This window comes from Geotrypetes seraphini, chromosome 3 (assembly GCF_902459505.1).
Source record: "Geotrypetes seraphini chromosome 3, aGeoSer1.1, whole genome shotgun sequence".
Taxonomy (NCBI): Eukaryota; Metazoa; Chordata; class Amphibia; order Gymnophiona; family Dermophiidae; genus Geotrypetes; species Geotrypetes seraphini.
The window spans coordinates 334793526-334814420 of NC_047086.1; the positions used below are offsets into that span (position 1 = coordinate 334793526).

The 20895-nt window shown below is 41.1% G+C and overlaps 1 protein-coding gene across 3 annotated transcripts in view; it reads left to right on the plus strand.

Moving 5' to 3' along the window:
- Positions 1 to 20895, plus strand: part of PAPOLG (poly(A) polymerase gamma) — a 144952-nt gene that overhangs the window by 89807 nt on the left and 34250 nt on the right. For all 3 annotated transcript variants that reach the window (XM_033937949.1, XM_033937950.1, XM_033937951.1), the window contains exons 15-18: positions 2686 to 2816; positions 12799 to 12920; positions 13082 to 13257; positions 17058 to 17460. In XM_033937949.1, coding sequence (XP_033793840.1) covers positions 2686 to 2816; positions 12799 to 12920; positions 13082 to 13257; positions 17058 to 17460 — 832 coding nt within the window. The remainder of the gene's footprint in view (positions 1 to 2685; positions 2817 to 12798; positions 12921 to 13081; positions 13258 to 17057; positions 17461 to 20895) is intronic.

Sequence of the window (20895 nt, forward strand, 5' to 3'; positions counted from 1 at the left end):
CTTTCCTCAACTTCAAAGTTGATGCATTGATGCACTCCTCCACCTCGATGTACTCCTCAATGCTCTCCTCAAAATCCATCTCAACACTCTGCATCCCTGAGGTAGGACATTGAGGAATAATGACTGATTTGTCTCATCATTCCTTCTCAGATTATCCAGAGCTCTTTGCTGAGAGGAGTCTTCCCAGACCTGTCTCCTTCACCTCCTCACAGGAGATCACAGCCATCTATCTGTCTTTCATCAGACAGATGGAACAAGCTCTACCAATTAAGATGGAATCAGATTCTGAACCTAGGGCTGAACTCTTGATACTTTAGATTATTAGCAAATACCTAATGAGTACTTTAACATAAACAAAATTTCTTATATACCGCAGCTACCTCGCAGTTCTGTGCAGTTAACACAATTAATTAAAATATTTACCAAATAGATCTTCATAAATTTTCTAAATGTCAAATAGAAGTTTATCCCATAATGCTGCCTGATACGCTAAGATCTTACTAAAGCATTTATACACACATCCTTTTACAGAAGGAAAATCAAAAAGCCGAAGATTACGTAGATGTTTTCTATTGGCAAATATAAAATGATCCATGAGATAACTGGGTAATGAGATAACTGGGTAATGAGATAACTGGGTAATGAGATAACTGGGTAACCTATTGAGAGCCATGAGACATAATCTAATGAAGGGTGCCATGTTTAAAAATTGGGCAGCTGCCCTTTTGGTTCCTGTGGCTCCACACAAACTGGACATCATTATACAAGGTCCAATTGTGCCCAGGTTTTGACGAACCCCCAACTACAGTACCAAGCATTACTTGTAGAGTCTGCCTTTAAAAGGACTAGTTTCAAGAACTTATGCTAGCACTCCTCCAGGCAGAGAAGGAAGAACCTTAAATAAAGTTAGTAGAAGAATGTTCCAGAATATCATGTTAACCAGTAGAATTCTTAACTTCTGAGCTAAGGATTTCAATTAAGAGGTCACGTAGAAGTTGTAATTATCTCATTAAGAGCGATACATAAATGATGACAATTAAACGCCTTCCAACATGTTAGGAATGTCTTGATGGAAACTAGAAAATATATGGCCCACTTGGTCTTGATGCTTTTGACATCACCTCTCGAGTATCGGCATTGTCCATCGCTATGAGTAGACAAGCATGGCTCAGTTTCCGACCTGGATGCCAATGACCAAGAGCACTTGGCCAACATCACATGCTTGGGAGATGAGCTCTTTGGGGAGAAGATAAGAAGAGGCAACCCGAAAGATCTCCAGACATGTGCAGTCCATGTCTACTCTTTCTACTGCAAAATCATCCAAGCCTGACTTAATCACAGACTCGGCAAAACTTTTGGCAGTCTTTTTGACTGACTTCTCGAGAGCTTAGCCAGCATTACACAGCCCATCCCTTAGTCCCTTTCCTTTTGAATCTATCTTGCTTATTTCCTTCAGTGTTGGGCCCCCATAGTAACAGACTAATGGGTTATAAAAATAGTAAGACAAGGTTGTACACTGACTACAAAAAACACCACCAAATCATCCTCCACATATTAAAAAAAAAAAAAAAAATTGGGAGCAAATGCTAGTATTGTGCAAGAGGTAGTGTCAAATTTATTTAAAAAAAACAAAACCCAAGTGTAAATTCCTCCAGTAGTAAAACACGTGTATTCAAGTTATTTCAAAATAGTTACACAATCTAATACCTACACATTCTCAGAAACCCAGAGACTTAAATTTTTTTTTTTGTCTTTTTAATTATTAAAAATTGACAACTTGATGATTCAAGGGTCCCAACATGAACCATGTTTTAGTGACCTATTTTAGGGAACCCAGTGTATAATATCAAAAACTCCAGTCTCTGTTATTATTGTTATATTGGAGGCATTTACACTAAGGTGTGGGTCTCTTAATTTAAAAAAAAAACAAACAAACAAAAAAAAAAACTTTATCATCTCTGGCACGATACTATATCAATAAATATATATAATGATAAAGTATTGTGCCAGAGACCTTAGTGTAAATGCCTCCAGTAGAAAAACTTTCATCTCTGTTCTCTCAAAATAGTTACACATTGTAAAAAAAAAAAATAATACATGCTCAGAAAACCAAGAGTTTTAGATTTTTCTTTTTCTACCATCACAGGGATAATGCTTGAGTACCCGATTTGTAAATTGCTTAGATAAATTTGATAAGGCGGTGTATATTATATATTTTTTAAAAATGATGTAATCATTGCACATGTAAAACTTTGTGTAAAAAAAAATCTTTTTTTTTTTTTTCTCTTTTCTTTTTAACCATTAAAGATTGGTAATTTGATGAATCAAGCATCCCAACATGGATTATGTTTCAATAGCCTGCTTCAGGGAAGCTAACATTATGTATCTCTTATTCAGATTTTCACCTCATTACTTGAGGAGGCAATCTTGGAAGTTTGAATTTATATATATATAAATTCAAACTTCCAAGATTGCCTCCTCAAGTAATGAGGTGAAAATCTGAATAAGAGATACATAATGTTAGCTTCCCTGAAGCAGGCTATTGAAACATAATCCATGTTGGGATGCTTGATTCATCAAATTACCAATCTTTAATGGTTAAAAAGAAAAGAGAAAAAAAATAAATTTATATATATATGTCTAGATGAGAGATTTTTAACCTTTGAATGGATATTGTTTTTACAGAAATGGTTTGAATTCCTTTAGCAGTGAATATGTTTCAATGTGGTTCCTTGGAATAAGCTTTAAGAAAGTGGAAAATACAGAAAGTGTTAACATCGATTTAACATATGACATACAGTCCTTCACAGATACAGGTAAGCATTTTTGGTTTTTTTGTGTGTGTTTGGGGGGATTTTTTTTTCTTTTTTAAACTTCTAATTGTAGAGGGGCTTCAGTAAATGAAACTTTCAGAAAATTTATACTAATTCTATCAGTTTATTTTGATTTTGATGTACTACTCATTGTATAACTGAGCAGTATACAATTTAACTTGGATAGACTTACTAAATTATTTAAAAAAAGGATACATAACATCAAATAAGATACAGATGGGTAAATGTTGAAGGGAGCAGGGGATGAGCTACATTGTCATGATAGTAAAGAAGGGAAAGGAAAGATACATAAGAAAAAAATGAGGAGGGGTAAGGAAAAATTAGATCAGTCATTGAAAATCAATCTAACTACAGAACCAATTTGATCTCGGAAAGGATCGAAGTTTCTAGTTGTATGCATTATTATATAAAGTTTTAAGGTTGGACTTAAATTTTGTGAGGGATGTTTCATGTCGCAGGTAGGACAGAAGGGCATTCCAGAGTGTTGGCACTGTTATGGAGCAAATGGCCTTAAGTGTAGTATCATATTTGTCTTGGAGAGGGGAACAGTTAGAAGTTTTTTGTTCACTAGAATGTAAAGATCTGGTAGGAATGTGAGAAATCACATATAGCTATATGGCTCGGCAGCGACATTTTGCTCCTTGTAAGCGTTTTCTTCAGCATTGTGTTTTTTAGATATCAGGCAGCAGGATCCTCACTAGACATTGAGAGTAATCTTTTGGTTTGATTAGTTGTATTCTGGCACTATCTACTGAGCTTCTATCATACTCCCCTGAAGAAGGCTAGTTTAGCTGAAACATGGATCTTTTTGGGGTCCTGGGGTCCAGTATATAAAAGGATTTTTATGCCTGCTTCATTTTATGTATATGCTATGTGTTATTATTGATTTACAATGTTCCAATAAATTGATTGTCCCTGCAGTTGCTCAATTGTGTCCTTCCCCATTTCCCTTTTTTGGCTCTATTTTGCATGTAGGGTTGTGTTTTTTGGTTTTTGTTTTCCTTTGTATTGTGTGATATATAGAGGAGTACACTTCTCCCTCCATATTCGCTGTGATAAGGGATTAACAGAACCGCAAATACAGAAAAACCACACTTCTCCCTCCATATTCGCTGTGATAAGGGATTAACAGAACCGCAAATACAGAAAAACCACACTTCTCCCTCCATATTCGCTGTGATAAGGGATTAACAGAACCGCAAATACAGAAAAACCACACTTCTCCCTCCATATTCGCTGTGATAAGGGATTAACAGAACCGCAAATACAGAAAAACAGCAAATAACTTTATTTGCTGTTTTTTGTTTTTTTTTAAATTAAAAACCATCGTGAATATGGTGAAACCGCAAATAATATGGTGGGAGACCAGGCCTGTTCCTGAAGGAGAGGCAAAACACGGTGAAGAAAGTGCTGGGAATTGGCAATTTTCTCTAAATGCTTGGAATCGGTGATTTCTCTATGCAAGCTGATGTAATTTGGGGGAGGAGCCAGCAAGCTAAAAACTGTGACAGCTGAAACCGCAAACACGGAGGGAGAAGTGTAATATCTCCATGTTCGTAAGCCGTGTAGAAGGATTCCAGTCGAGCTCGGCTACCCTCTTCATTATTTTCTTCTGCCTGTAAGCCGGAAGGAGTGGGGTGTGGTTTTGTTGTGGTGATGGTGGTTGTTGTGGTGGTGGTGATGGTGGTGGTTGTGTTTGGGGTTTTTTTATCTGCTCTGTAAATTTCTATTTTTTTGTTGCAAATTTTGGATGTCTTTCTGTGGTCAGAGCTCCCCTTATCGAGGGTTCAGCTCTCTGTGTGGAGAATAAGCAGACTGAAGTCTACAGCTGACAGGCTAGTCCCTGTCGGCTGTTGGCCAGCCTGCAGAAACTTTCTGGAGCTTGGGACCATTCCCCTTGTAGTATTGCTCACCTACTGTATCACAGGTGTCGGGCATCAGTAGGGGGGTTCAATGGTTTCTCACAGAGTGCCAGCTAGATTTCACCTCCTCCCTTTCATGTTCTCGGGGTTTGAGGCTCAAACTCTGGTCTGACTAGCAGCCTGAAGATTCAGGGTTGAAGGAGTGTTCTATTTGAGGCAGTGATTTCTTCTCCTACTTCTAGCTACCTTTTGTAGCTGAGGCAGGCTGCAGCACAGGTCACAGTGAGTAAGGCTGTTACAGCCTATGAGGAAAATCAGGGAAGGAGAGGTCTTTAAAATCTTTCTTTCTTTTTTTTTTCTTCCCCCCCCCCCTAGATTTTTGGCCCTTCTCTTAGGTTTCCCCATCTCCAAAATTCAAGTTTCAAGTTTATTAAGATTTTGTTATCTACGCAATATCATATACTTCAATGCATATAACAATTTAAAAATAAAAATAAAAAAGGGGAAGACAAAACAAGGCATTGTAAACAAATTATTTACGTTCTAATACAAACGGGTACAAAAGATGTTTTTGGGACTAAAATGCTAGCATGGTGGCCATCTTGGAATTTCCCCTTTTTTTTTTTTCTTCAGATTTTTTCTCCAAGATCCAGTTTTGCCTCAAATGGCTGGGATGGAGTCTTCAGGCTCCTTTTACCCCTAATTCATGCCAGGTTTGTGCAGGGTGGACGCTCGAGCGTTCCGGTGCCACATGCTGCGCAACATATGAAGGAAGGGCAGGAATGGTTGGCATAGCCTCCCAATTGCTCTTCTCTCTAGGGCTGAGGAGCGGTCAGGGACCTCGGGAGGGGCCTGTGCCAATCAGAGACTTACTTAGGGTGTAGCCTAAGGAAGTCCCTGATTAGCCATTGGCCATTGCTTTGGCAAAACAATGTCTATTCAGGGGCTTCCTTAGGCTCCTCCCTTGGGAGGGGCCTGGGACACCTGAGCCAATCGGGGCTTTAGGCCCCTCCCCATGTGCTAATCTTTAGCGAGCACTAAATCAGTTAGTGTACCTTAATAAAAGGACGCCTACAATGGAATCCTTTATGCATATCTTGGTGGGGGAGAATACAAACTGTAAAAATGATGATATTACCAGTAGTTTGTTACCAAATGGGTATGATACCAATTTTTTTTCAGGGGTCATTTTACAAAAAATTGGATAAGATGTTAACAAAATTTATTTGGCTTGGAAAAAACCCCAGAATTGCTCTAGTATCTTTACAAAGACCAATTGCGGAGGGAGGGGTAAATTTTCCAAATTTTTATAGGTACCATCAAGCCTATATTATGCGTCAGGGTATGTATTGGATCCTACCAGAGCCCATTGAACATATACCAGATTGGTTCTGGTTAGAATGGAGATTAATGTTTCCTTTACGTCTGAGTCATGTTATCAGTATTCAAATGCCAAGGTTATATAAGGATCACAAAATATTTGTTGATACTTGGAAAACTATAAGATATATAAGTAATCTAACTCCTATTCCAATAACTAAATCAACGACTCAAACAATATGGCTCAATCCAAAGATCAAAGTTGGCGGTTTTAAAATTATCTGGAAACATTGGATGATTGCTGGAATTCGGATTTTAGAAGATGTAATAAATAAAGGTAAACTGCTTGAATTTTCACAATTGCAAAATAAATTCGGTTTGAATAAATCACAATATTTCAGATGGATGCAATTGAAGCAGGCCATTCAGGTAGGGTTCCCTGAATGGAAAAATCTTAACTATCATAGTATGGAATTCTTATGTTTTCAGATAGATTCCATGGGTCACCAGGCCGCAATGTGGTATAAATTAATATCTGGATTCGTACATAAAAAGAAAAAAAATGGTCTTAGAGATATTTGGAGCATTGAGATTAAGCATCAGATTAATGCATCTCAATGGCCACGACTTTGGTCTTGGAGGTTAAAATGCACATTGTCAGCCTCTATGAGACAAACTTGGTTTTTTATTTTACATAGAGCTTTATGGACCCCTACACGTTTACATAGAATAGATAGCTCTAAGTCTAATAGATGCTGGCATTGTCATCTTGAAGCAGGGACATTAGATCATCTTTTATTCTATTGTCCATTCATATTAATATTTTGGAAATCAATTTGGCCTCAAATTAATAGGATGTTAGAAAATCCGGTAGCCTTGACATATGATACGATTTTGTTTGGTACTGCAATGAGAGCTCGAAGTCAAATTTCATCAAATAACAATAAACTTATTTATATTGACTGGAGTAGCAGTACAACAAATTACACATAATTGGAAAAATTATGACAGATTGAACTATAATTTTTGGTGGAACTCAGTTTGCCATATATATAAGATGGAGCGTACATTTGCAACACAAAAAGGATATATGGATAAGTTCAAGAAGATTTGGGGACCATTAACAGATTTTTGCAATGACTGATTTTAATTTTTTCCCATAATAAGATAATGGTTAAAGAAGGGAGGGAGGGAAGGGGTAAAGAATTTATTCTCTTTATTATACATTATAAAAAATATATCATAATGAATGAATGATAGTCTTATGAGAAATTAATGTGATAAAGGGAGGGAAAAGGGTTCATAATTAAATAATAATTGATAAAATCATTACAATATATATGTTATATAAATTCATAAGAAAAATATAAAATATGGTTTATATAAAATACATTATAGAGATATCAAGTGTATTAAGATAAATGTATGGAAAATTTATAACACTTGTTGATATGTGAAAAAATCAATAAAAAACTTAAAACAAAAAATAAAACATTCATCACATCAAAAAAATAAAAAATAAAAGGACGCCTCGACAGGTAAGTCTCCTGTCTCTCCTTCAAGTATTACTCCTAAGAAGCCTCGAGTCCCAGGCATTCCAGGCCTTATGTACGGTCCTGCCAGCCTCTTGTAGACCTCCAGCTAAGTGTGCCTCCAAGCATAGGGAATACTCATGCTCGAGGTCGCCCTCCTTGGAGCGCACTGCTGCACCTTCGACACCTGATCCCTTTGTATCGGTGCCTATGTTCAAGGACATGTTGACAGCCATTCTGACCACTCAGATTTCCTCGGTCATGGTTCAACTCCTCCAGTCCTCGATCCTGCTTCCTACAAACCAGCCTGAGAAGCAGTCTTGAGATTCCTGTGGAAGTACCTCGAGGCAAGCCTCGGAAGTCTCGCTGGTTCTCATCCAGTGACTCTTCACCTACTCCTCGGACACAGTCTCCTCCACCTCGATAGAGGCATCGCGTGAGGCATTTGAGGCATCTCACTTCCAAGCTTACTCAGACTTTTCTACAGCCGAAACCCTCTCCTCCTCCAGATACTGAGTCTTCCATGCCTCGTTTATCAAAGGCTACTGAGACTTCTACTAAATCTAAACATAAGTCTCGCAAGGCTATTACATCGGCTGCTTCTCTTCACAGTCCATAGAGGTCGAAGACTCTTCCATTGAGACCGCCTCCGAGGGAGCCTTCTCCTCTTGCCTCGACCCACTCTGTCCCTCGAACCCCGGGGACTTCACCATCGAGGTTTTTGAAGCGCAAACACTCACTAACTCCTCCTCATGAAGGTAATTGCAGCTTCCTCAATCACTGTGTGCCTGGACTCTGAGCTGCCTCCTCAGTATTCCAGAGAGACTTCTCCTTCCTATTGAGCTGCCTCCTCAGTATTCCAGAGAGACTTCTCCTTCCTATTCGATAGTCCCTAAGTCTCTCACTCCTCCTGAAGGTGCCTCGACCTCGAAGTCTGCCTCCTTTTGCCAGGTTCGTCTTTGACATGGAAAAAGCTCTTCAGCTGGATCTCCACTCTGATTCCAAGTATACCCCTGAATACTTGGCCGACAGTTGCCTCATCCACCCAAGGAGACATTGAGACTGCCTATGACTCCAGTATTGAAACAAACTTTCTTAAGGAATATGGAAACTCCTTATTCCATTACAGCCATTCCTTCCAAGATGGAATCCAGGTATCGCACAGTTGTCCCACCAGTCTTTGGTTGTGGAATCTTATTTAAAGAAAGTTCATCCATCTAAGCTTTACGCTGCGGTCCCTCCAGGCAGGGAGGGCCGTACCATGGACAAGTTTGACGGTAGATTGTACCAGAATTCCATGATAGCTAACAGAATTCTCAATTATAACTACATTTTCACGGCTTATTTTAATCATTTCCTCAAATTGATGCCTAAGTTCTACCCGGCTCTTGAGGAACAAAGTCTTCCTAAATTTAAACAGATCATCAAAACTCTGTCTCAACTTTGACTCTTCATGCTGCAAGCCACATACAATGCTTTTGAGTCTCTTCTAGAGTTTCTGCCTTTGCAGTAGCCATGTGCCATCTCGCCTGGCTCCACATTGTTGATATGGATCCCAATCTGCAGGACCGTGTAGCGAACTTGCCTTGCCAGGGGAATTAACTCTTTGATTCTATTGAAGCTGCTACAAAGCGCCTCTCTGAACATGAGCTCTCTTGCTTCCTTGATTCGGCCGAAGCTTAAGACTCCTCCTGCTTGCCCATACAAGCAACCACCACGTCGTTATCCTCAAAACGACACTAGCTTTCTCCAGGCCTCCACCTAGAAGGTCTCCACAGCAACGACGACAGCAGAAGCTCAGACTCCTGCTGCGACTAAACCTGCTCAATCTTTTTGACATTCCCAGTCTGAGCATGCCAACCTCCCTGCATCAGAATTATCTTCTGCCCATAGAAGGTAGTCTTCACCAATTTTATCACCAGTGGGAGATGATCACCTCGTATCTCTGGGTTCTCCTCTCAACATCCTTCGGGAAGGATACTCGCTTCACTTTCTTCAGGTGCCTCCAGATCGCCCTCCAAGAGAGTGTCCTTCCAATTCGTTGCAACTTCCCCTTCTTCAGGAAGCTCAGGCTCTTCTTCGCCTTCAAGCTGTCAAAGAGGTTCCTCTGAACCAACGGGACATAGGCTTTTATTCCCATTATTTTCTAGTTCCAAAGAAGACAGGGGATTTGTGACCCATTCTGGACCTCAGAGCCCTAAACAAATTTCTAGTCAGAGAAGTTTCGGATGCTTTCTTTACCAATTCTGTATTCCCTGATGACTCGGGAAGATTGGCTATGCTTTCTGGATCTCAAAGAGGCTTACACTCATATCACGATTCATCCAGCCTTTCTCAAGTATTTAAGATTTCGGGTGAGGAATCTTCATCTACAATACAGAGTTCTTCCATTGGGACTCGCCTCATCCCCCAGAGTCTTCAGGAAGTGTCTGGTGTTGGTGGCTGCAGCCCTCCGTACCCAGGGTCTTCAAATTTTTCCGTACCTGGATGACTGGCTCATCAAAGCCCCCTCTCAACAAGGGGTTATTGCAGCGACCCAACAGACTATTATGTTCCTCCAAAGTCTGGGGTTCGAAGTCAACTTTCCAAAATCCAAGTTGACCCCATCTCACTCTCTCCAGTTCATTGGGGCTACTCTAGACACTATCCAGCTCAGAGCATTTCTACCTCCACCACATCGGGATACCCTCATTCGCCTTTGCCATCAAGTGTCTCATCTCACATCAATTTCAGCAAGACAAATGATGGTTCTGCTTGGACACATGGCTTCTACAGTTCACGTGACACCTTTTGCCAGACTTCACCTTCACATACCTCAGTGGACCCTGGCATCTCAGTGGCAACAAGCTACCGACCCGCTTTCTCAACAATTACAGTAACTCCTTTGTTGGTGCATGCTCTCTTCCAATCTTTCCAGGAGGTTTGCTGTTCTACAATCTCCCTCATCAGAAGGTTCTCACAACAGACTCTTCAACCTACGCATGGGGAGCCCATCTAGACAGTCTCCGTACCCAAGATCATTTGTCACATTAGTCTGTTGGAACTCGGAGCAATTTTTCAATGCCCTCAAAGTTTTTCAACACCTTCACGACAAGGTAGTCCTTGTCCAGACGGACAACCAAATCGCTATGTACTATCTCAACAAACAGGGAGGGACGGGATCTCACTCCCTTTGTCAGGAAGCTGTGGGATTGGGCAGTCCTTCACAACATCTTTCTCAGAGCTGTCTACATTCAGGGTCAGCACAACTGTCTGGCGGACAAGTTGAGTCGTCTTCTGCAACCACTCGAATGGATACTCAATTCTTCGCCTCCACATCAAGTGTTTGCTCGATGGGGGACTCCTCAAATAGACCTCTTTGCCTCTTCCCTCAGCAACAAGCTGCCTCAATTCTGCTCCCGAATATACTCTCCCCAGCGTCTCGAGGCAGATGCTTTCCTACTGGATTGGACAGGTCAGTTTCTCTATGCTTTCCCTCCATTCCCTCCGATTCTCAAGACTCTTGTCAAAACTCAAGACAGAACATGCCACCATGATTCTGATAGCTCCTCGGTGGCCCAGACAACCATAGTACTCCCTTCTACTTCAACTCAGCACCAGGGAGCCTCTACTTCTACCGGTTTTTCCTTCTCTGCTTACTCAGTCAAGGTTCCTTGCTACATCCCATTCTGCTGTTTCTACACTTAACAGCTTGGTACCTTTCCACCTAACAGACTCTCTACAATTTTCTCAGTCTGTACAGGATATTTTGGTAGCTTCCAGAAAGCCGTCCACTAGGCAGTGTTACGACCAGAAATGGACTAGATTTTTCTGCTTGGTGTTCCACTCGCCATATGGAGCCAATGTCTACCTCCTTGGCTTCTGTTTTGGATTATTTACTTCACTTATCACAGTCTGGCCTCCAGTCTACATCTATCCGAGTCAATCTCAATGCGATTGCTGCTTTTCATCAGCCTCTTGATGGGAAACCTCTGTCTGCACACCCTGTGGTTTCCCGCTTTATGAAAGGACTTTTTAATGTTCATCCACCGCTCAAACCACCTCTAGTGGTCTGGGATCTCAATGTTGTCCTGGCTCAATAGATGAAGCCTCCATTTGAACCAATGATAAAGCTCATCTCAAGTACCTTACTTGGAAAGTAGTTTTCCTGATTGCCCTCATGTCTGCTCGAAGAGTCAGTGAGTTACAAGCTTTGGTTGTGGATCCACCTTTCACAGTTTTCCACCATGACAAGGTGGTCTTCTGTACTCATCCTAAATTCTTACCTAAAGTTGTTTCAGAATTTCACATCAATTAATCTATTGTTTTTCCAGTATTTTTTTCCAAAGCCTCATTCTCACCCTGGAGAAGTGGCGCTCCATACTTTGGACTGTAAACGTGCCTTGGCTTTCTACTTGCAACGCACTCAACCTCACAGAATAAGTTGAGGCATCCTGTCTCGAAGTGAACCATATCCAACTGGATGGCTGCTTGCATCTCTTTCTGCTATGCTCAGGCTAATCTCACTCTGCAGGGTCAAGTCACAGGCCACAGAGTTTGAGCAATGGCGATGTCTGTAGCTTTCCTCAGATTAACTCCTATTGAGGAAATCTGCAAGTCTGCCACTTGGTCCTCGGTTCATACATTCACCTCTCATTATTGTCTGGATGCTTTCTTCAGAAGGGATGGCCATTTTGGCCAGTCTGTTTTACAAAATATTTTCTCCTAGCTTGCCAACTCTCCCTCCATCCCACTATGCTTAGCTTGGAGGTCACCCACTGTTGAATATGCTGCCTGCTTGTCTGACAACAGCCTGCTTGTCTGACAACAGCCAGATATTCTCACAACCCACCCTCCTCCCCTGGTTGGCTTCTTAGCTAGCTATCTGAACTGAGGTACCTCACAGGAGACGCGCGCCCTCACTCGGGTGGGAAGGCACTCGCGCATGCAAGTCTGCTTGCAAGGCTGTCTGCTGCGGGGCTCTTGTCAGTGACATCACCCACTGTTGAATATCTGCCTGCTGTCCCTGGATAACAGCTGTTACGGTAAGTAACTGTGCTGTTTGTACAGTATATTTATATACAAGTACATTATTTTGTACCTGGGGCAATGGAAGGTTAAGTGATTTGCAGTTGGGAATTGAATGCATTTCCCCTGGCTCCGTCTACTGCACTAATAGTTACCCTAAAACTTAAACACCTAAAAAGAGAAGCCCAAAATATACTGCCTTTAGTGTGTGTAATTTTTTTTTTTTTTTTGATAATGTTTCAGTATATAGGCAAGCAAGTAACATCAACATGTTAAAAGATGGGATGAAGATTGAAGCAACTCATGTAAGGAAGAAACAACTACATAATTTTCTGCCTGCAGAAGTCTTCCTGAAAAAAAAAAAGGTAGGATTGCACATAGTTCTTGTGAAATGAGTATAATGCCTAGGACTCATTTTCCCCAGTGTTTTTCCTCCCTTCCTTCTAATGTATCCAAAGAAAGTGTTAAAGAAAACAGGTTTTTCTATACAAAATTTTAATCAAAATTTTTATACTCATTTGACCAGCAAAGCATACCAGACATTAATCAAGATGCATGTGGCTTAGAATCCAAACGAACATCACTGGATGGTAATTGCTTGGATAATTCCAGGGACACTGATACAGAGACACCTTTTACCTCTCCAACTTCCTTCAATAATGTGTGCAATCCAAACAATCTACTCATGACAGAAACTCTAAGGTTAGTATTCTTTACAGTGTTTCAACATTTTAGGGACTCTACAGTATATGTACAATAAGAACTGAAGTTAAAATTTCAGCTGCCAAGGACCTCAAGTTGCTTGCTGCTGACTCTGAACGTTTGATAGGGCTTTTATAGTACTCAGACTTTTATCTTAAGCTAATTTTAATCCATGAATTCCCAAATTTTGACAAAGAAAAAAATTGTTTTAAACAGTCTAAGAGCAGGGTGAAAATTCAAAAGAACAGTTGTAAAGACCAGTAGACCCCATTGACATGGTGTTGATGAGCTAACTCTTATCAAACACCTTTCTATGAGGGGAGAAATACGAGCGTTTTTGAATGCTCCTTTACTTATCAGGCTGCCCAAAATATGAACAGTGTTTGTCTTGTTAATCCTTTAATTGGCAGTTGGTAAAAACAGCTGCTTTATGTAACTTGATGTTGAACGAGAGTAACAGTGCCAAGTAATGGGCATTTGGAGATGCAGATCTCCCATATGAGCCATAGAAGGCACATGTTGCTTCTGAGTAACAATGCCAAATAAAGGGTTAAACAACCAACCTATTCTCTCCTGCAAATATTTAAAGACTAACTTATTTCAGATTTTTTTTTTTTTAGATATTAATTTTGTTTAGAATTCTGTATAGTTTTATTGTGCGTTTTTGTTATGAGTTGCTTTGAGGCAAACGTTTAGGATGAAGAGTTATTAATGCTTGTGATTCTGTTGAGGCCCCTTGTTGATACCTAAGGACTCCTATCCAATTTAACATCCTGCTGAAAGTAATAGTCTGCTGCCTATATCAAAGCCTGGAGCCATCACTGATTAGGAAAGAGGATTGGGCAAACCAAAAATGAACAAAACTTTTCTGCTGGTTTTCAGTCATCTTTATTGTAACACAGTGGTTCTTAAAACCTGTCCTGGGGGACCCCAGCCAGTTGGTAAGTCTGACTTCCATGGTAAGCAAATTAATGGAAACGCTCTTAAAACAGAGAATGGCCAAGTTTCTGGAATCCTGTGGATTACAGGACCAGAGGCAACATGGATTCACTAGAGGTAGGTCTTGTCAGACAAATCTGATCAAGTTCTTTGACCGGGTGACCAGAGAATTGGACAGAAGATGTTTAGATTTTAGCAAAGCCTTTCACAGTTCAACACAGACATCTAATAAATAAACTGAGTGCATTCAGGATGGGTCCCAAAGTGATGGGCTGGGTCAAGAGCTGGTTGAGTGGAAGGTGGCAGAGGGTAGTGATCGATGGAGATAGCTCTGAGGAAAGGGGTGTTACAGTGGTGTGCCTCAAGGTTCTGTTCTTGGCCCTGTTCTTTAATATTTTTATAAAAGATATTGCTGAAGGGTTGTCGGGCAAGATTTGCCTCTTTGCGGATTATACCAAAATCTGCGGTAGAGTAGACACGCAGGATAGTGTGAATAACATGAAGGAAGACATGGCGAAGCTTGAAGAATGGTCTGAAATTTGGCAGCTAATATTTAATACTAAGAAATGCAAGGTCATGCATTTGGGCTGCAAAAGCCCGAGGGAACGGTACAGTTTAGGGGGGTGAAGAACTTATGTGCATGACAGAAGAGCGGGACTTGGGTTTGATTGTATGTGATGATCTTAAGGTGGCCAAACAAGTTGAAAAATTGACGGCAAAAGCTAGAAGGAGGTTGCATAGGGAGAGGTTTGACCAGTAGGAAAAAGGAGGTATTGATGCCCCTGTATAAAACTTTGCTGAGACCTCATTTAGAATATTGTGTACAATTCTGGAGGCCGCACCTTCAAAAAGATATAAAAAGGATGCAGTCAGTCCAGAGGAAGGCTACTAAAATGGTATGTGGTCTTCATCATAAGGCGTATGGAGGAAAAATGGGAGAGGGGGAGATGATAAGAGATGTTTAAATACCTACGTTTTGTAAATGCGTATGAGTCAAGTCTTTCATTTGAAAGGAAACCCTGCAATGAGAGGGCATAGGATGAAGTTGAGGTAATAGGCTCCGGAGTAATCTAAGGAAATACTTTTATAGAAAGGGTGGTAGATGCATGCAACAGTCTCCCAGAAGAGGTGGTGGAGACACACACTGTCTGAATTCATAAGGACCTGGGGTAGGTACGAGGGATCTCTCAGAGAGAGAAAGATGATGGTTACTGCGGATGGGAAGACTAGATGGACCATTTGGCCTTTATCTGCTATCATGTTTCTGTTACTACCTACTTTTATAGACAAATCTTGCTCATGCATATTCATTAGGGATATCTTGAAAACACGACTGGCTGGGGGTCCCGCAGAACAAGTTTAAGAGCCACTCCTGTTACACATTAAAATGATGAAGAAATACAAAAACCTAAAATTAAGCATTCTAGGAAGCACAAGTGTCAGAAATCACACTTTAAGTTATGATCACTTATACAAGCCCTGTAGCTGGTATAAATGTCTATCGGCAAAATACATGCATATGTTTTCCTCTAGTCAGTATTCTACTGTATAAGACCATTTATGCATGGAAGTAGCTAAAATACCACCATTTACATAGTTAATGCTGTTTAAAACTAGGCAATTCCTTACAGAATTACCCCCACTGTGTGGAGGCATTCTCCAGGGCAAATTAGATGTGCTGCAAGCAATCTATGTAGCTGATATTCTTAACATTTTTGGTTGGGAAAAATCACCTTTTGTTTAGATTTGCTACATTACCTTTCATTGCAAAATGTCAGGGCATTTTACAAGTAAAATTTACATAAGGGGTAGTAACTCTATACAACATTGGAAAGCAAGTCAGCAATGAGGAGAGAAAGGACAAAGGCCATGGACTTTATATACTATTCTGTGGAAAAGTAGTATATAAAGTCCATTCTATGCAGATACTTTCTCTGTCCCCCATTGGGCTTGGTCTAAGCTTTTGTACCTGTGTCAGTAGAGGATTAAGTGATTTGCCCAGTTAAAAGCAAGTGTGCCTGCACAAAACCTGCCATTTCCAGGATAATGGCAAATGAGACTATTTTGAGGTTCTCAGACTTTTTTATATAGGATATTTTTTTATAGGAGGCCTTAACCTGCAGCCCAAAGGAACTATAAAATAAATAGAAGAATGCTTTGCATATTCCAACTTCATGCAGAATGATAAATCAAAATCAGTGGTCATGTAACAGAGCGAGGAAAAACATGTGAAATAGAGAGGGATAAATAACAAGGTACTCCATTCTGGTACTCTATTAGCCTGAGCAAATGTCTTGAACTGAATCCTGTAACACATTGGCAACCAATGATAAGACATTGCCATGCCCTCAAATATGATCATGTTGCATACTTGCTAAAAATCCTAATGGCAATATTTTACACTGTCTGGAGACATTTTCAGCTCAGTGGCATAAATGCCCACAAACTGCATTACATTAAGCAAAAAGTCAGGATGGCTTTGATAAGAATACATTGAATTGCATCATCTACATAGTACCAGACTGCATACACGTAAGAGAACAAGCATTAAACTTTGTGCAGGTATGTTTTCCCTGTGGCAGTTCTCTAAAGTAAAACACATTTTTGAAAATTTTAAATTGATACAAAGCCTTCAAATGAAAGCAGTTGTGCAATTTGCTTTCGTAGAAAAGGTTTCCAAGGAGTGTGCTTTTTATAGTAGCAAATCACAAGTACACTTAGCAGGTTGCAGTATTTAGTACATATGAGTATTCTGCTTTCTATTTGGTTTGAATGTGTACTTGCAACATGTGTTTACTCCATAATTATGAACTGAACAGTTCTAGAGAGAAACGATGGGTGTTTTTCTGTTTTCTTTAAAGAAGTGCTACATCTGAGAAAAAATCTACCACAATTGAGAAGCAATTGAATGTGACTCTTCCTTTAGAATCAGTTAAAGGATTATCCATTCCAGTTATTGGTTCAAGTACGCATCTAAATACAGCCAGCTTCAAGAAAGAATGTCACCATGACAGTTATAAGGAGATTTCTTTGTACACAGAGGTGGAGTCTACAGTTCCAATAAGTGAACCTTCAGTAATCTGTACTATTCCTACAGTTGGGGGACAAAATGTGGTTCATCGTATTGTCTCCCCGCCCCATTCTGATCCTCAGCCACCACCTCACCTTAATGGAAAGTCGAATGTCAGTCCCACAGGTATATCCAAGAGGCCTCACTCACCACCTTTGGAAGAATCTCCTAAAAGGATCAAAGACACAGAGAAGGTAGAAAGTTCATTTTCCCTATTGTTTTTTAGCATAAAAACAACTAAATGAATTAGTTTGTTTTACACATGTTTCACTTTGCTGTTTTCCATTTCAGGCCTAAATAAAGCTATTCTTGATATTAACTTTAAAACACTCGGGGACCCATGCAGAAAACAACTGCGGGCTTAACCACAGGGTTGCCCAAGTTTGTTTGCTGAGCAATGCAGAGAGGAATTAAGCTTAGGTGTTAGTATACCCGTGGCTGTTTCTTCCCACAAGCTAATTGAGGTTTCCAGTGCAATAGGGATGGTATGCTGAACCATAGGGTTGTCCATGCCTGCTCGTGAATATACTGCAGAAGAGCTCAAAGCTTTACAGCTGCTGCTCCTTCTCCCCAGTCTCTTCTGTCTCCTTCAGTTCTTCCTTCTATAAGCAAGCATGAAGGTGGTATTCTGATCTGCTCCCTTTATTTCTTCATTTTGCAGTGTTTTTCTGGGGGATTTTTATATGGCTCAAGGAACTACTGTGCTTTCTTGGAGAGGAGCAAACTTTAGTCTGCAGTTGGCAGGTATATCCTTCAGAGACATTTGCAGCCAGTCTACTGAAGATTTGTGGAGCTCAGGGTTCTGGGCTCTTGGAACTTGCTCGCTTCCTTGACTTGGTCAGGAACTTGAGCGCAGACTGTTAGGCATCAATACTATCCCTTGGTGTACTGCAGTTTTGCCTCATCCCCACCCCCCTTATTTCCACTTCTGTTGCAGTCCAGGGGGGTTCAGACTCAGTCCAACTAAGGTCCAATAAAGAGCTTGGTGTGGCAGCTTGAGGCAGAGAATCCCTCCAGATCCAGCTACACTTTCAAGGAACTGAGGCTGGCTGCAGCACCATTTCCCTAGCACATGGTCTGCAAGTACAGGCTGTGGCAGCCTATAGGGAAAATTAGGGGAGGAGGCTGAAATACTGTTATGACCTGTTTCTGAAGTTAGTCCTTTGGTCCTCTTCTTCCCCCCCCCCCCTTCTCTAAAATCCAATTTTTTGATTTTGGTCAGCCCTAAAGTGTTAAGCTGTTTTTGGCACCAAAACACTACTAGGGCAGCCATCTTGAATTTCCCAAGGTTCAAACACCCCCTCCCCCCAAAAAAAAAAAATTCTAAAACTTCTTTAAAACACCTTGTTCTGTTGTGGATGCACAAGAGTCCATACTTGAGCTGTTGGTTCTCATTTCCCACGAACTGCAGAAGGATATCCCTTTAAGAACTTCAGAACTCCTCCCTTTCTGCAGAGGAGCACAGCATCTTCCTCAGTTATTCCTTCTGAAAGTGAACTCAGAAGGTGTGTGTTTCTCTGCTCTTGGATTTTTCTTTGTTTCATTTTTTTTCCACTGGATTTTTTAAGTTCTTCGTAGCTTTGGTGCTTGGAGGTCCCTGCTCCAGGGAAAGGATGTAGTCCCATGAGAGAGGACTGCCACTTCCAGGATAATCTCTAAGCATTTCTACAGAGCCAGCCTGCTTTGGGTCCCTTCAGGAGTTCAGGATACATCCCCCTAGGAACAGTTTGCGTGCTGATTTGGTCAGACCCTTGATCGCAGGTTGTGTGGTTCCTGAGTAAGAACCTTAGGGATATCAGGGAGCTAGCTGTGTAACTTCTCCTCCCATGGCTATGTGGGGTGGGAGTCTATGGCCATGATTCATTTGCCCAGCAGCCAGATGATTTCCTTTGACCATTAAGGATCTGAACAACTTCTGAGACAGAAATCTTTTCCCTGAGGCCAGGCTGATTCAGACAAACGGGCATCTGAAGTCAGTGAGTACTCCCATTAGTCCCAATGGGAAACATCGGGGGGGGGGGAAGGGTCTAAAATTAGTTTTAGGGGCTTCTGGGGTTAGTATTTGGGTCTCCCTCTAAAACCCTAAAATTGCTAGTTTTTATTTTTACATGTACCATGTTTCCCCGAACATAAGACACTGTCTTATATTATTTTTGGGCCCCAAAAATGCACTGTCTTATTTTCAGGGAAACTGCCCAATCAGAAACCCACAGCATCTTTCTATCCCCCCTGCCACGCAGCTAAATCCTCACCGACCCTTCCATCTCTCCCCTTCCATCTCTCCCCTTCCATCTCTCCCTCCCCACGCTGACTGCGATACTGACATCATTACCTACTTCCAAAAGGCAGTATCGTGGCAGCAATCTAAATGGGCTGCTTCGGGCCTTCTCACGTCGGGATATTACACTGCCATGTTGCTGATGGTCCAAAGCAGCCCATTTAGATTGCTGCCGCGATGCTGCATTTTGGAAGTAGGTAATATGTCAGTCTTTCAGTCGGCAAGGGGATGGAGAGATGGAAGGGTCTGCTGTGGCATTTAGGAAGATCCCGATACCAGCAGCAGTGAACTTTTTATTTTGCTTTCCCCTATCCCCAAAATAAGCGCTTCAACTAGGGCTTATTTTTGGGGTAGGGCTTATATTAAAACCTACCCTGAAAATCATGCTAGGGTTTATTTTCAGGGTAGGTCTTATTTTCGGGGAAACACAGTAGCTCCATCTAGAGATTGACACGGTGACAGAATTTGTCACTGTCCCTGCGGATAACCGCACATCCCCATGTCATTCTTTATGGAGAGAGGGAAGAATCGGAGTATGATTGGGTACAACCACTGACCCTCAAGCCTTGCACTGAAGAATGTTGGTGTAGAACAGTGGTCTCAAACTCGCAGCCCAGGGGCCACATGCGACCCGCCAAGTACTATTTTGAGGCCCTCGGTATGTTTATTATAATCACAAAAGTAAAATAAAACAGTTTCTTGATCATATGTCTCTTTAGCTATAAATTACAATATTATTATTAAGTCTTAGCCAAAAGGAAAGATTTATAAACTATAAATTTTACCTCATGCAAAATTGTCATTTAATAAGACATTAACTATTTTTTCTGAGGCCCTCCAAGTACCTACAAACCCAAAATGAGGCCCTGCAAAGGGTTTGAGTTTGAGACCACTGGCGTAGAAGGACTGAGATTGAAATACACTAAAGAATGATGCAGAATGGTTTCCTGTGGTTATCCGCAGGGATGGTGACAAATTTTGTCATGTCATTCTCCAATGGCATGTTTTTGGCATGATTTTTTTTTTACGGTGGCCATCTTAATTTCTAGCAATCTGATTTTAAACTCCTTTTTTCTACTTCAAAGCTACTTGTTTTAAGTGACTGCCTCTGATTGGATGCCCCAGACCTTTCTAGTTCTATCCTGTGTCTGTTAACGTAGATTTGCTGGTTGAGGAGTGACCATGTTCCACGTGCTGCGGGAGGAAGAGGCAGGAACTTCGGACTCTCACCCAGTCTTCCAAGGCCTTGGGAACCTCCTAAATCCCGGTAAAACTAGTCGAAGGGGAAGAGATCCTGCTCGGACAAACTGAGCAGCGATGGGGCGAAACACAAGCGCATGGTGGCAGAAGA